Source organism: Nipponia nippon, unplaced genomic scaffold, assembly GCF_047370975.1.
Source record: "Nipponia nippon isolate SJK-2023a ecotype South Korea unplaced genomic scaffold, ASM4737097v1 scaffold_1, whole genome shotgun sequence".
Taxonomy (NCBI): domain Eukaryota; kingdom Metazoa; phylum Chordata; class Aves; order Pelecaniformes; family Threskiornithidae; genus Nipponia; species Nipponia nippon.
Window position 1 is genome coordinate 137,434,711 of NW_028262290.1, and position 14,710 is coordinate 137,449,420.

The following is a 14,710-nucleotide window of genomic DNA, read 5'->3' on the forward strand; positions in this document are numbered from 1 at the left end:
GAGGCATTACGACAAGAGCTTTTTTTTTTTTTTCATTTGTCGTTGTTTATGTTTTTAGAAGTATGTTCTCCAATAAGTAGCTCTGAAATATCTTAGGCTATAGAATTATTAAGCTAAAAAGAGCAGTAGTATCCCATATACATGTAGATTATCTACAGCCTCTCAGGTAATAATACCATATGGAAAATTATTGATTTAGACACAAATTAGCAATCAATTGCACGCAACTTTGCTCCATTGATTTATTAATGAAAACTTGTGCTATATGCCATTTTAATCATGTGAAGAATAACTATGGTCAATACTGAGAAATGTGACTCAAAATCCTTAAGCTCCCTGTAGCTCTAACTGCTTTTCATATATGGGCTTCTTTAGTAGTGTAAAACATACTTTCACATTACTCCAAGATAAAATTTGTTTTGAATAGTGTAGATGAAGTTGTGCACCCAAATCTCAGGCCTCCTACTATCAAAACCCCACACAGATTAACTACAGATCAAAGACTTCTAAAAGTATGGGGCAGCAGTAACAAAAGTGAAAAAAAATATGTCTATAACAGTAAGAATCACTCTTTTGCATATTAAGATTTCTTACTCAAATACTCCATAATTTACATGACGGTTCTGTGGACAAACATTTACTTCAGAAAACTGAGTGTACAGATGCTCACTTGACACTAATTGTGACAAGTCAAAACTGATGCTGCAACACAGCATTTAAATGGTTATTGTCTCCTGCTGTGGTCTTCTATCACATTATTTTAATACCTGAACATGAACATTCTCAGGTTACAGATTTCATAAGTATAAATTTCAGTTTCATGGCTTCTGTAGCAATGGCTTAGCTTAACGATGCAAAACAACTGAATAAATAAAGAATTTGACATTTGCTTTCTGAGCATCCTATGCTATGAAATGCTCTGATGTGACAACCTTGCTGCACTGAAAGTGACTGAAGCAGTTTGGCCAGAATGATGGAGTATCTGACACATTCAAACATTCAAATGCCAACTGAATTGAATTATTTGATGCAAGTTTGATGCTGTAAGAAAAAATTCTTCAGAATGCCCACAAAAATAAGAAGCTACTGACCCGTTCAAGGTAAGTATTTTTGCAGCCATAATCTACTACTGGTCAACCAGGCTTGATATGTCATTTAACCAATTTGATATGTCATCAGCCTCCCCTCCGCCATCACAGGTGATGTGATTTCATATTCTCTGCATCTTGTTTCATTAAAGTAGTTTTAATCTTCTGAAGAGGCACCTCACTCAATGATAGCTTTATCTGAAGAACTCACTCTTTACTTACAGCAAGGATAATTATGACATCCTCAGCATTGTATTTTTTTATTTTATAAATTCTTCCGAATTCTAGGAGTTATAGAAGATAAAAAGGTGCAAAGGTCTCTGATGCATGTATTTCCTAAGGCAACCAGGAAAATAATATATCAATCCTGAAACACATAGCTGTTTTGGGAGCAGATGACAACTGCCAAATATAGTTTCAAGCTGTAATGTACAAATCCATGATTGCAGCACAGACTTGATCAAGCAGCTGTAACTGAAGGAGAGAAAAGGATAACTGTATTTTTAAAAATTCACTGATCAAAAAAAGGTAAAATACTACTTGTTAGTAGAAAACAAAGTAACCCTGTAGAAAGAATTGCTTGAAACTCTTATTTACAAGTCGTTATCTTGTTATATACTTTTAAAGTTTGTAACACTGGTACACAAGCTTTTCGGATCAGCAGACTTTAAATATCAATACTAAGAACTTCTGACAATTAAACACCTGAACCAAACTTGTACCTGAAGAGTTCATAAACTTCTACTGTTCACAAAGGTTCTACAGATTAAAGCTCAGTATACAGGAGTTTGGGAGTCATCGGTCTACAACTGTAAAAAGGTTTAACATTAAACTTCAAGGAGGTTTGACTGACAGATCACTAAACAGTCCAGGAAATAACGTAAAGAAAAACATTTGGGGGATGCACATGCCGCTTCCCCTGCGCCAATCACCTGTTAAGAGGAACACTAATAAACCTTGCCAAATATCACTATGATACTCCAACAGAGTTTAGAACTTCCATAACACTGAAGAGAGACAAACATGCATTTTTCTTCTATTCTAGGTACTTAAAAAAAATTACACTTCTTCACAATGTTTTAACAGGACATGCCATTAAATACCAAAAAAAAAGGAAATTCACAGAAATCCTACCTTTATCCTGGGGGTGGGGGAAAAAAAGTTCATCCTTTGCTGTATCTGCACTTGATCAGAAAGCACAGGTAGGCAGAATAACCTTCCATGCAGTTTTACTCTCTTTTTCAAAATGAAGGCTCACTGCTAAGCTTTACACAAAAATAACATTAGATGGTCCTGTGCATATTTCCCAATCTGGCTTTCCCTATTCTGATAATGTATAATTGAATGGAAACCAGTCTTTCAATCAGGGCAATATCTCCAAAATTTCAGTTTTGGGTCACTCCTACACAGACTACCTCTAAGATAGCTCCTTCAAGATCATAGAGTATCAAGAATGAAACCAGAGATGGAACACAAAATCAGCACCTAAAGACCTGAGCTTCTATTCTTTACGTGGCTTAAATATCCTTAGGAGTTAATCAGCAAAACAATCAGGGGAAAAAAATAATCTGGACTTCAATTCAGATTCTGCTCTCTCATTTCAGGAAAATAACAGAAAAATGTACTAAAGAAATCCTTTACGTACCAGGTAAATAGACTGGTTCCCAATTAACTGAAAAGTCAAGAGCCTGCCATGGACTTTTTGCAGTACAACTTCAAATGTTCCAGGCACATGTAGCTTTAGGTAGCTGGGTAGCCCAAATGCAAATGTGACTAGCACTCTCCTTCTAGAGAAGCCCTGAATGACAGCAGTACGAGTCTTGCTACCAGACCTATACTTGACTTTTAGGTACTTCACAAGAGAGCTTCACAATGCCTACAGCTTTTTTTGAATGCCTGCCCTAGCACATGAATTTACTGAAAATGAAAAATATGTGGTATTTTACAGTAAAATGCAATGCAGCATAGGTAATTCAGTTTGAATAAAGTCCTCTGTGAACAAGAATGTGCATTTGTCATTGTATGTATTACCCTGCTATCTAGCATAAAAAGAAACACTTTTTAGAAAGCAATAAAATGAGGTAAATGACAGAAAAAATGATCTAACAGGTAACTTAAGCAATTAAAAAACGTTAATATGTAGAATTAATCCCTGTATATTGTATAGCAGAAATAAACTACACAACTGAATGTTAAGTTTCCTTTCATTCAAGCAGTTCATTCCAATAACATAATGCATTTGTAATCCTCTGTAAAACACAAGGCTATCGCAAACTGTGGCTGAATTAACTAACATTTTCCTTGTGATTGATCTCTACATTAGCAGCCTTAAACTTCTAAAACTTCTGAAAATCACAGGTTTTCAATTACTATGATGGATTGTTAATTTTGTTGCAGTGCATTTAAAGTAATTAATAATTAATGTGCTTGTTCTGGAAGGAACTTCAGCTCATGCAGAGCTTCAAAACTAGTAGCTAACAGATAAGGAAGAAATCCTTAACTTGAAGGCTGGCATGCCCCTCTGCATGGAAATGTAAGAAACAAAAACACAAAGATGAAACTATATAAGACAAATGCAACTAAGGAAATATGGCGAGTAATAGTTTCAGAGAGAAAATTTCCAGAGGATTGTGGTGGTGTGCTCTCCCTGCCCCCCAACCTGACCTTCTCCCGTAACTCTGATCAAGTGATAGCCACCAGCAGTGCCCATGATGGGTGTATCTGGTCTTGAGGGCTCCATCCGGCTCAAGGCTCAAGAGGGATTCGGGGGAGACAGATAACAACACAACAGTCAAGGGCTAATTGATGGTAATGCACCCACCTGACCACAGTACTGGTCTGTGCCTGACTCAAGCCAGATTTGGAAGAAACTGGCATCTGTGGTTGGTATGCAAATATGACTATGAGTCAATCGTCTTACCCCCATAAATAGTGGACAGCCCAGAGCCTGTTGAGCTCTCCTGCATGGCAGCGGACTGCACACCAGGATCTCCCCTTGAGCAGGGACGCCTCTTAAGGTTACTCCTGGAGGTTGAGAGATTCCTTGCCACAACAGATCCTCAGTAAGTGACTAACAGCATGATAAACTTTGAAATCTTAGCGAAGTGATATAAAGAATTCATTGCGCAGATATACTCCTTCAGGCATAAACCGTTGGCCAAGCCTGGGACTAGGATTGGATCCAGCTGCACCTAGACTCCTCTCTGAGGAGGAGTTTAGAAAGCAAGGAGGTCATTTATGAACCTCACGACTCAATGGGAGGGTGTCCTTGACAGTTTTTGTCTGACCCTGTCCTCTATGCAGTAAATAATCAAGTGTACCTTGCCATCAAATCTTGTTAAACTACTGTTGCATTTACCATTGAACCTTGTTAAGACACCGGTTTATATCAATAAAGTATATTTTTGCTTCTCTCTCACTCCCATCTGCAACAAGGATTCAGAAGACCCTGTCTAGAACATACTTTCTGTCAAAACCAGAATTAAAGTAGATCACTTTGTGCAGCTAAGGACTCAATCCTTTATACAGTATAAATTAGTATCCTAAATTTGATGCATACATTTGTAACACCAGAATTACAGATGTTGCATAGATTTTAAAGATTTTCAGTTATAGCATGATTTGATGACTCAAAGTTATGACAAATCTTACAGTCAATTTTACTCAAGAGTTTTTTTCTTTAGTAAATATGACACTGCATATGTTTTCTTCTTTCTCCCTTCCTAGTCCTCACCTTCCCCTTTCAGGCCTGCCTTGATAGAATAACTGTACATGCAGAACATTACATTTGCTTGAAATGTCAGACAGTATATTGGGAAAAACAAATACTTTCACAATTGCTTATTTCCTAGTAAACATCTGCATTAAAAATAAATACTACATACATGCTTAATAATTTGCTTTGCAGCTTTATGCTTTTTGAATACTTTATAACCAGCATTCAAATCTATGTTTTCAAAAAATTCTATTCTATATTCTTTCAAATATATGACCTTAGGCTATTTTACCCTCTCTGTAATGCTGAAGTAATAATTTTGCCTCAGTTGCTGCAAATCAAACAAAATAGAGAATTCTAACTGACAATAAAGCATAAAAATTCAATACACAAAACTATAAAATAATGTATTTCTATATGCTTGCCCTAAATTGTGCGATGAAGAAGTCTAATGCTTTTTCGGAGATTTCTTTAACCTGGTCAAATATGATTTTGCCCCATACATAAACGATATTCTAATTTTACTCTGCTTTTCTCAAATCTAGTATTGAGGTATCAATTTTATCTAATGCACTATATTCCTAAATATTACCCAAGCACACCTTAAAGCCAACAACTGAATCTATAATATTATTTTTTTTAATAGCAGCAGTTGAGAGCTGGATTATTTTTTGAGAAGAGGCCACTTCTTTAGAAGTGAAGTAATTTAGAAGTTTTCCCTTGAAGAATATAAACTAGATTAGCCCATGGATTCTTCTTTAAAAAAAACCTGTTCTACATATTAAAATAAAATACAAAATTCATCTTAATTTTTTCTTTTACCAAAACAGAATAGACAGGAATACTGTGCTAGAAGCACTTTGTGTGTACAGTGGTACAATCACTTACTTATTCTGAAGTATGGTGCAAGATGGAGGGCAAGCTATTACATATTGAGCCACCTGAAATATACTTCCCCATCCATATTTCCACTAAATATGGTTAAGTTCTAAAGTGAGCTATTAGAGAGCTATTTTAAAGATTTGTATTAGTGAGTTATGGCCTCACAAAGAAAAGGAGATACTTATGAATCCAGCAATTCCTTTGCAAGATCTGTCATTCTAAGTGATTCATGCAAGACTGTAATAAAGCTCTCAGGAAATGTATTAAATGTCTAAACTATATACAACTTTAAAAGACTCACAAAATGTAACAAATAAAAGCATCATTACGTAAATGTTTTCTAAACCAAACAGTAGAGGTCACCTCTAAAAACAAATATATCCTTTAAAATTATTTTCTGAGTTTGTTACCAAATTTACCTTTCACATCAAGCTTTAGAAACTCCCGTATTTCAAAATATGTCTTCAATTTCCAGCAAATATTTTCAATATTTGATTACTCCTTAAGATTGAGCAGTATATTGTTATAGGTACCCTCTGGTTTCACAATACTTCAGTTTCAAGCACACAATATAACTCCTTTCACTGAACTCTTATCTCTTTTAAAGAGTGCTGTGTCTCCATGCCTTACATCAAACCTATCTGTGTCAAATATAAAATATTAAAAACTCTCCATATTTTACTACTATTCCTCTCAGAACTCAATTACAGATCATTTGAGTAAAAAGATATTAAAAATCCACACTTTTCTCTACTTACAGATATAGCTTCCCTACTGTCATTCATAATGTTACAGATCAGGCTTTGCCTCATTTGAGTAAACATTTTCAATTAACTTTTCACTGTTCAACTAATTTGTAAATCTTGACTGTGCCACTCACTAAGCTTGTAAAAGGTAAAAAAACTGCACAAGTATTTAGCTCAATAAAACTTACACAGATGTATATAAAAAATTTATAAAATAAATTCACTGTAAATTTAAAAAAAAAATCCTTTATCACAAAAAGATCACAAAATTGATCCTTTTTTGTGGACACCACAAAACCTAAACTTTCAGTCCTAGTGCATGCTACTATACTGAAACAGTCTATCTATATAACCCGACATCAGTGATTAAAAAAAGCACTGTCTTGGTATGTCTATAATATATACATATGGCAACTATTAGCACACATGAAAGTAGGGAACATGTCAATATATTTTAGACAAAAGCTAATAATTAAAGATATCCTAACTTTAATCACTTTTTTTGGTACAGAACTATAGTCACTAAGTCAAACTTCAGCCAATTAATGAACCATTATAGTCTATTAGAACAAAACTTACTTTTTTAGGAAGAATTTTAAATCCTTTCACAGACAATTATTTAACAATTTTAAAACATATGAACAACAGGTTAAGTAAAGACACTGCATGTATAACAAATAATCCCTCAGCCATCCAATGCTATACACAAGCACCTAAAATGGAGATTAAAAAAAATATATAATCTCCACTAGTCAAAGAGTAATAACTATTTAAACAATTTAATATGTTTTTTATTCCAGATTCATTACTAGATACTCTGCTGCATTCTTTGAAATAAGAAATAATTGCTTATCTTCCTCTAATCCTTACTCAGTTAGCATCCCCAAAGTGAGCGAGCCACATAAATTCTAGAAAAAACCTACAACTGCTTTTAAAAGAAGCAAATTGCTCAAGAGTCATGTTACTAGCCCTGGTTGAGGTAACACATAGCACGAAAAGCTAGAAAGCCCATCAAGATTATTCCTTAAATCTGCAGTTTCAGCAGTTGAATATTTCCATTTAACTCAGTGATCAACTTTCACATTCAGAAAAATCTCTTCCATAACATCCCTGCAAACCTCCCTTTTCTCAGTTGCAGATGGGTAGGAAAGGGTGAAAATAAATTCCAGTAATTACAAAACATTTTTTGAGTGAAGAGCAAAGATGATGACAAAGATCACTAGTATTCTGAGAAAGTTTTGGCTTTAATAACAAAGAATGCCAAACAAAATGGATATTGAAAAAATACTTTTGTTTTCCCTCCTACACGTCTCTTGCTTACAAGGAGCCCTACCAACTTGCATTTAAAATAACACTCTATTTCTACTACCACAAAGGAGTCTTGCATGATGGTACAGGCAGGAGAAAGAAGCGGAGCAGGCAGCAGGTCACTCTTACTTTCTGACAACATAAGAGAAAAAAGGATTCTGAAAACTTTCTCTGACATAGCAACGCTCTGTGGATCACACCCCTACACACCTTTGGCTGCATAGCAGGAAAGCCTATCTGGTATCCAGCATCTTATTACAGTTCCTGAATTTACTCTCGTCAAAAGAGAGCTTTAAGAACCAAAAAATAATACTAAAAAAAAATCAGATTTACTATATACTTTACCATCACTTAGTAATTATCAAAAATAAGCCTCCAGAGCACTTTAGAAGCAGTGGTCACCTAACTTGGATAAAATTGCAGCTATTTATAGGAATTGTCTGAAGAAAAGTAAGTTTTAAATTCATAATGTCTTTTATAAACTAATACGGAAAATAAGGTAGAAGATTTAAGAAAATATTTTTCAGAGATTTATGAACAAAGGATTAGAATATAAAAATCTCCTTTTCCCATGCAGGATTACTATTCTGTTTCCAAGCCTAATTATGTGGATGGTTTCTAAGAGCATTTGTTGGGTTTTGGCTTGTAGTATGCTTATTTTTGGCTCGTCTAAATTACTACTAAAATCTTTTTATGTAGTAAACAAGACATACTGCTAATTTTCTACTGTATTTTTTAATTTCAACTTAAATACACAGTTCTTCATGGCATTTTCTCATCTTATCCTTTACGTCCTCAAATGTGGTATTTGTACTTCTAGAAAAAGCCTGAAGAAGAAAACTAATTCACTGCCTTTTTTTGCAGTAAAGCACAGTACATGTTGTTTCCAGGATTCTTTCCCACAACAAAATGGTCTTCCTGCATCTTTTATATCTTGCCAACCATAGGGCTGAACAAAGCCCTTTATCTTGTTGTCGACAGTTAAAAACTGTTGCCATCAGTTCTCATCAGTATAACAGTATCAGCAATCACTGTAACATCCTGCCTCTATTTCACAGACTGGTACTAAGCAGGATCTAGGAGTACCTAGCAGGAGTAGCTTGTCTATGTAAGAGTCACACAGTTACTGATGAGGTCATACAAGCACTCTGCCTCCAGTCTGGAAATAAAAATACAATCTGGCACATAGCCCTTGAAATTGTATCAACTTCTACAGTAAATCATATGCTGTAATTGATATTAAAATCAACCATTCTGAGTACAAGACACCTGTACACGGGACACATCCTGATTCTAAAGCTATGTGTTGCTTGGATATATCATTGATTCCGACTTTTCTCATAACTCTGATTCCTTGAAATAAATTAAAAGATGTATTAATCCTTCCAGTTAAAACCAACAATTATATCTGAGCTAAAGAGGAGATCTTGTCCAGAAAAATCTAGTTGAAGCATACAGGACCTAAATGCAACACTTTTTTATCTGAACTTATTATGAGATCATTTTAATGAAAGCTCAGTAGATTCAATTAAAATATGCTTTTTGGTTGCTAAGCTCCATTATTCTTCTTTCAAGAATTGTGAGCAGCTTCTACAGCTTTGCAAAGAGGCCACAATGCCAGCTATAAAGTAAAAATCAGCAGAAGTTGTGGTCAACAGTAGCTATTCAATGGTAGCTATTCCACACTTTAATTAGATTTCTGCACCTACTAAAACACCATTCAACATTTTTTTTCACTTCTGTTTCAGATAAGAAACATGATTATCAAACCCTTTCATGATCTGCATTAATGGAGGTAGCATTAATACATTTTTAAGAACATAAATTCCTCATAATCCACATTTCAGCTCATAAAATTGTTAATGATGCTGATTTAATTACTTTTAGGATGCTCCTGTAGCTTTAATATAATTAAATTGCTAGTTTGTTTATCTTTCTGACCTGCTCTGAAACATTGACAATTCACCCTGACAAGAGAAAATTAATTCTCTTGTGTTAGAAAAACAGATTATCTTGGTTATTTACATCTTAATCCACAGTGCAAATGTGTTTGGCAGGTCAGTAAGTGAATCAAGTCAATATTTCTGATGTAATGTTTCCCTTAAATAATTTTTGTTTGTTTTTTTATAAAGCACATTTTCTTCATTATAATCACGATGATGAAGTGATGAAGATGGAACTTTAATTCCTCATAAGGTCAGAGCACCAAACCTACCTGACTAGATTTTCATTGTCTCCAGTCCCTTTGCAGGTAGCACATTCAGTCCTTAAATCCTCCGACTTGGGCTTCTTTTGTAGAACAGACTGTCGTTGTCTTCTTTCTCTGGGAATCCGTTCCTGTCATAGCAGAAGGAAAAAGAAAGGAATGGGGGGGAAAGGAGGGAAGGAAAGCAAATATTTTCAATTATAGCACTGAAAGTAACACTTCAGCCCAAAGTTTAATTTTTTTTGTGTAACTGTTTAAAAAAACAAACAAACAAACAAAACACTATATTCCAACCTCAGCTTTTTCTTCTTCAGGCACAAAGCTTCGTTTTCGTCCTCTAGTTCTCTGGAAGAAAATACATTTAAAATTCAATATTAGGTAACATAATGTTTCTGCTATTTATCTATTATTCATAACAACAACAAAAACATACCACAGGAAATAATTTAAAGCATTAACTACAGAACCATTGCAAGACAACTACAGTAACGGATGTTAGAACAGCTTCAAATTCTGGATATAAATCTACAGAACTAGCCAAAAAATAAATATAAATATGTTTGTTGACCTGAGCATGTAGAGTCTTGTTCTATAAAAGACTGCCACCAGAATTACAAATCTTTTACAGACTTTGCACAAACTTCCCAATACTAAAATGCGTTATTTGAAAATTGATAAGAACAGTATATTACAGTAAATTCCTTGAGCACTTAGAAGCACTCTATTTGTAAGCCAAGTGATCGGATTAAAAAAAAAAAAAAATCAAAATTACAAAACTTCATCAAAAGAGAAACAGAAAATAATTCTTATAGCTTTGGAGGAGTAAGCGAGAATTAAAGCTTTCAAACTGAAGCTTAATATAATGGGTATAGGGCAGATGCTCATAAAACTGTAGCATATACCAACATATGACCGGTATGAAACAGACATAATGGGTAATACAAAAAGTCGAAATTATTTCAGGATTGCAGTTGGCCAAAAAATCTAAATATGAACAGTGTCAGGGAAAAGAGGTTTCTAGGAACTGTAGCAGCAAACACCAATGGTTTACAAGCAGCTCTAAGTAACTACGTGCAACTCACACGAGTCCAGTTTCAGTCACTACATTTTTATCTCTGAAATAGCAGCATTACAAACAGCATGCGTTAAGTAATTGCCACAAGCTGACAATATCACACACTCCTCCTTGTTTAAAAAGGAAAGAAAATTAGAAGGGATGCGGAAGGAAGTGAAAAACATCAGAGACTATTCCACTAACCCACAATGTCTGATACTTTTACACTAAATAAATAAATAAACAAACTTTAAAATGCTTGTTTTTTCTGGAAGGAAATCATGTTAGGAAATAATTTGTCATATGATAAAAACACCACTGCCTACTTTATGATTTCTTAAAACTTTTTTTGGAGCAGCTAGTGTTCATGTAAGAAAAACCAGCTGATCAAAAATATCTTAAGCCAGTTGAGAATCACAAGCAGCCACAAATCCAACTCTGAAGAAGCCGGTAATATCATGTTTCTCCTGTTTGGGGTTCTCCTTCAAAGGGGATATATACTAGTTTAAAATAGTGAACAGTCTTAATTTGAAACTATTTTACACATTTAAATATAGTTATACTGTAAATAAACCTGACAGTTCAACACATCTATACCTTTCTAGCTATGCAGATTTTGATCCGCGCATGTTAATAACATACTGTTTAGGAAGGTTTTCTTTCTGTTTTAGGCAAGAGTTAACTCTGTAGTAGAAAGCAATGTAGTAGAATGGAAAACACTAGTCTATTTTGAGGCTCTTTAGAATACTTTATTACCATTGAGGTTCTCTTTCACATTTCTCTAAAGACAATTTACAAAAAAAATGTAAAACCTCATCTATTTAACACATATCAATATTTACTATACATTTAATAATACAGTCATAATTGGGCTGTTCTACCTTCCCCAAGCCACACAGTAGATACCTAAGAGTCCAAGTCTGAAAGAACCAATTTATTACAAGTAACTGAATTTATCAATGTAATGTTAGAGGTATTAACGAAACATGGGCTACATGTCAACTACATGTTACACAACCCAAGGTCACTGCAAATTAAAACTAGACAAAAAAAGTTTGATCAGACATCAGCACATTAACTGCCAATTTTACTACTGGCATTAGTCCTAAGAACACTTACAAACTTTGATAATTTTAAGCCATATAATGCCATCAGTTTTAAGCCAGAGTAATGCCATCTTGAAAACTGATATATAACTTGGAAATATAGGTAACAATAAAATTATTTTTTACCCTAAGTGGAAAAGATTACAAGTTAATAACTATATTTTAAGGAGTGATGAATCATATTTAACCTTCAGCAAAATGGACAGACAAGATTTATAATTTAGTCACCTTTGTCAAGAAAATGTTGGTTTTCATCTGTCTTCTATATAATGTGTGACGTATATGACAACGAATGTCACATTAAATTATGCCCGCATTATGCTTCCATTAGATTAGACCTACATTAGATTTTTAAACCTTCAAACATATTTGAATCTGTTTGACGATCACTAGAAAACAAACATTAAAATCAACACCTTCGACGTACTTTAAAAGCATATAAAATATCCTACAAATGTGTAACAGAATTTTACATTAATGTTTTTCCAAACTGATTTCCACATTTAAACAAATTTGCAACGCTAACTTCTGCTCAGAATCATTATACTATTGCCAGCATTCACAATGGAAGATAACATCAAATTCACAACTGAAAATTGAACATTTGTGATTTTCAGCCACAGCCTTCCAGTAATTAGGCATCTGTAATTCTACGTATGTTTTCACTAAAGTTACCTTACAGATTCACAGAAAAGAATCAGATAGACCTGGGTTACTTTGTGCAGTATTTTTCATTGCTGTTTGCCTCTAATTTGAATTTTAAAATGTTTTGAATAATTTCTGTCATTAGTGGGCTCAGAATCAGAACATAAGAGATTATAAGCACCAAATATTAGAGCTGCATGTACTTGCCATAAACAATTTAGAATTTAAGATTTCTTATATAAGAAAAGCTTAAAGGAACAATGTTATTACATATGTCCTATGGTAAATACTACAAGTGAGATAAACTTGTTCATATTCAGAACTTATTTGGAAACAGAAATGTTAATCCAGTATAAGATGCATATAAAGGCAGCGATTTTTTAATCAAAACACTTGGCAATACTATAGAGATACCTTCAATTTACGGCTTCTCTATATCATAAAACAGAGCAAGTCAGTTTTGTGAAATTTGTCCCTGCATTTCCGAAGTGCTCAAACAGTAAGTCAGGAAAGCAAAAAGTCGTGTTATCAGCAACCAAGCAAAAGCCCCATTAATGCCAGTGCTATCCCAGCAGGTTTTTTGCTTCACTGCAAAAGGTAGGTATGCTCTAAAATATCGACCATTTGGAATGGACAACTCAGTCCAGAACAAAACACAGCTAGATCTGAATTAGACAGATGCAATCCATACATGGCAACTGCCTCAAGATGCCACTTCAGGACAGGAATCAAAAACCAGTACTGAACAATGGAATGTGGTTCAAAATATGTAACTATATAATTCTCTATATGTAGAGGTAAAAGGTTTCCATAAAAAATTATTTCAAATATTGACATTTAATGACAGCTAATTGGCAAGTCTTTGGTAGTGTCTCATCCTAAATTCTATACTTGGGAATTCATTCAATATGCACTCAAGTAAGAGATGTGTGCTATGTCCTCAGATACTTCCCTGCTATTAACAGGGGGATTCCAGCCACTGAGCTTTAGATCCCACAGCATCAATGGAATCACTACGCAGGCACCTACATGCTGGTTACTACACAGGCAACTTAAGATTTCTGTTGGCAAATAAATTATATGCCTACAGCTAAGGGCTAATTAAGTACTGATCCTATATAACCTTAACTACCCCAGAAAATCAGACAAACTTATGTCAGGCTTGTAACAATGACACACAAGGCAGATACTATTTTTCATTTCACGTCCTTTCACAATTAGGGCCCTTAAAAAATAAAAATAAATAAATAGATGCTAAAAACAGCCAAACTAGTCAAATTTGACTTTATAATAATATACCGTAATATTCCTATTCCTCCCCTTCTCTAGTGACTTCTTAACCTCTCTTTCTCTACTACATTCAAAGCACATCTCTCACCATATCCCCAGGTTCTCCCTATGTTCCTCAACTAAAGTGAGGACACACTAGGACAGGTTCCAAACTACACGTGTTCTACACTGGACAGCGAGAGACCAAACGCAAAGGATAACCGAGCTCATAACTAAAACCTCCTCCTTACTCAGCACTCATCCTTCCCATCCAGCTGCTCTAAAAGATACCCAAGAACTTAATTACCTTAGGCGTACATACCTCTCTATCAAATCTTGCCATAATGGGTCAACAGGTTACTAGAGGCAATGCTACTAGAATGGTAGGCTACTGCTTAAGTTATTTTTGTTAGAGAACCAAGTTAAAAGCTATTATTTTCCGAAATAAAGAAACAGTCAAAAGATCTAGCTGCTGTGTCACAAAGAACATACCTTACACTGAACAGAAACGAAAGAGAAAAATAGCATCTTATTTCATTAGCAACACATCCCAAAATAATCTGAGTAGAACAAGAAAGATCAGTGAATTAAGACGCAAGCATGATATGAAAGTATTTTTAAACAAGAGAAAAAAAACCTGATGACAAAGTTAAAAATAATAAAAGATAAAAATAGATTAAATTTTTAGCAT

The 14,710-nt window shown here is 34.4% G+C and overlaps 1 protein-coding gene across 1 annotated transcript in view; it reads right to left on the minus strand.

Moving 5' to 3' along the window:
* PHF14 (PHD finger protein 14) overlaps window positions 1-14,710 on the minus strand; it is a 170,642-nt gene that overhangs the window by 89,882 nt on the left and 66,050 nt on the right. The window contains 2 exon segments of the mRNA XM_009461174.2: window positions 9,955-10,076; window positions 10,240-10,290. Of these exon segments, the coding sequence (XP_009459449.2) occupies window positions 9,955-10,076; window positions 10,240-10,290 (173 nt within the window).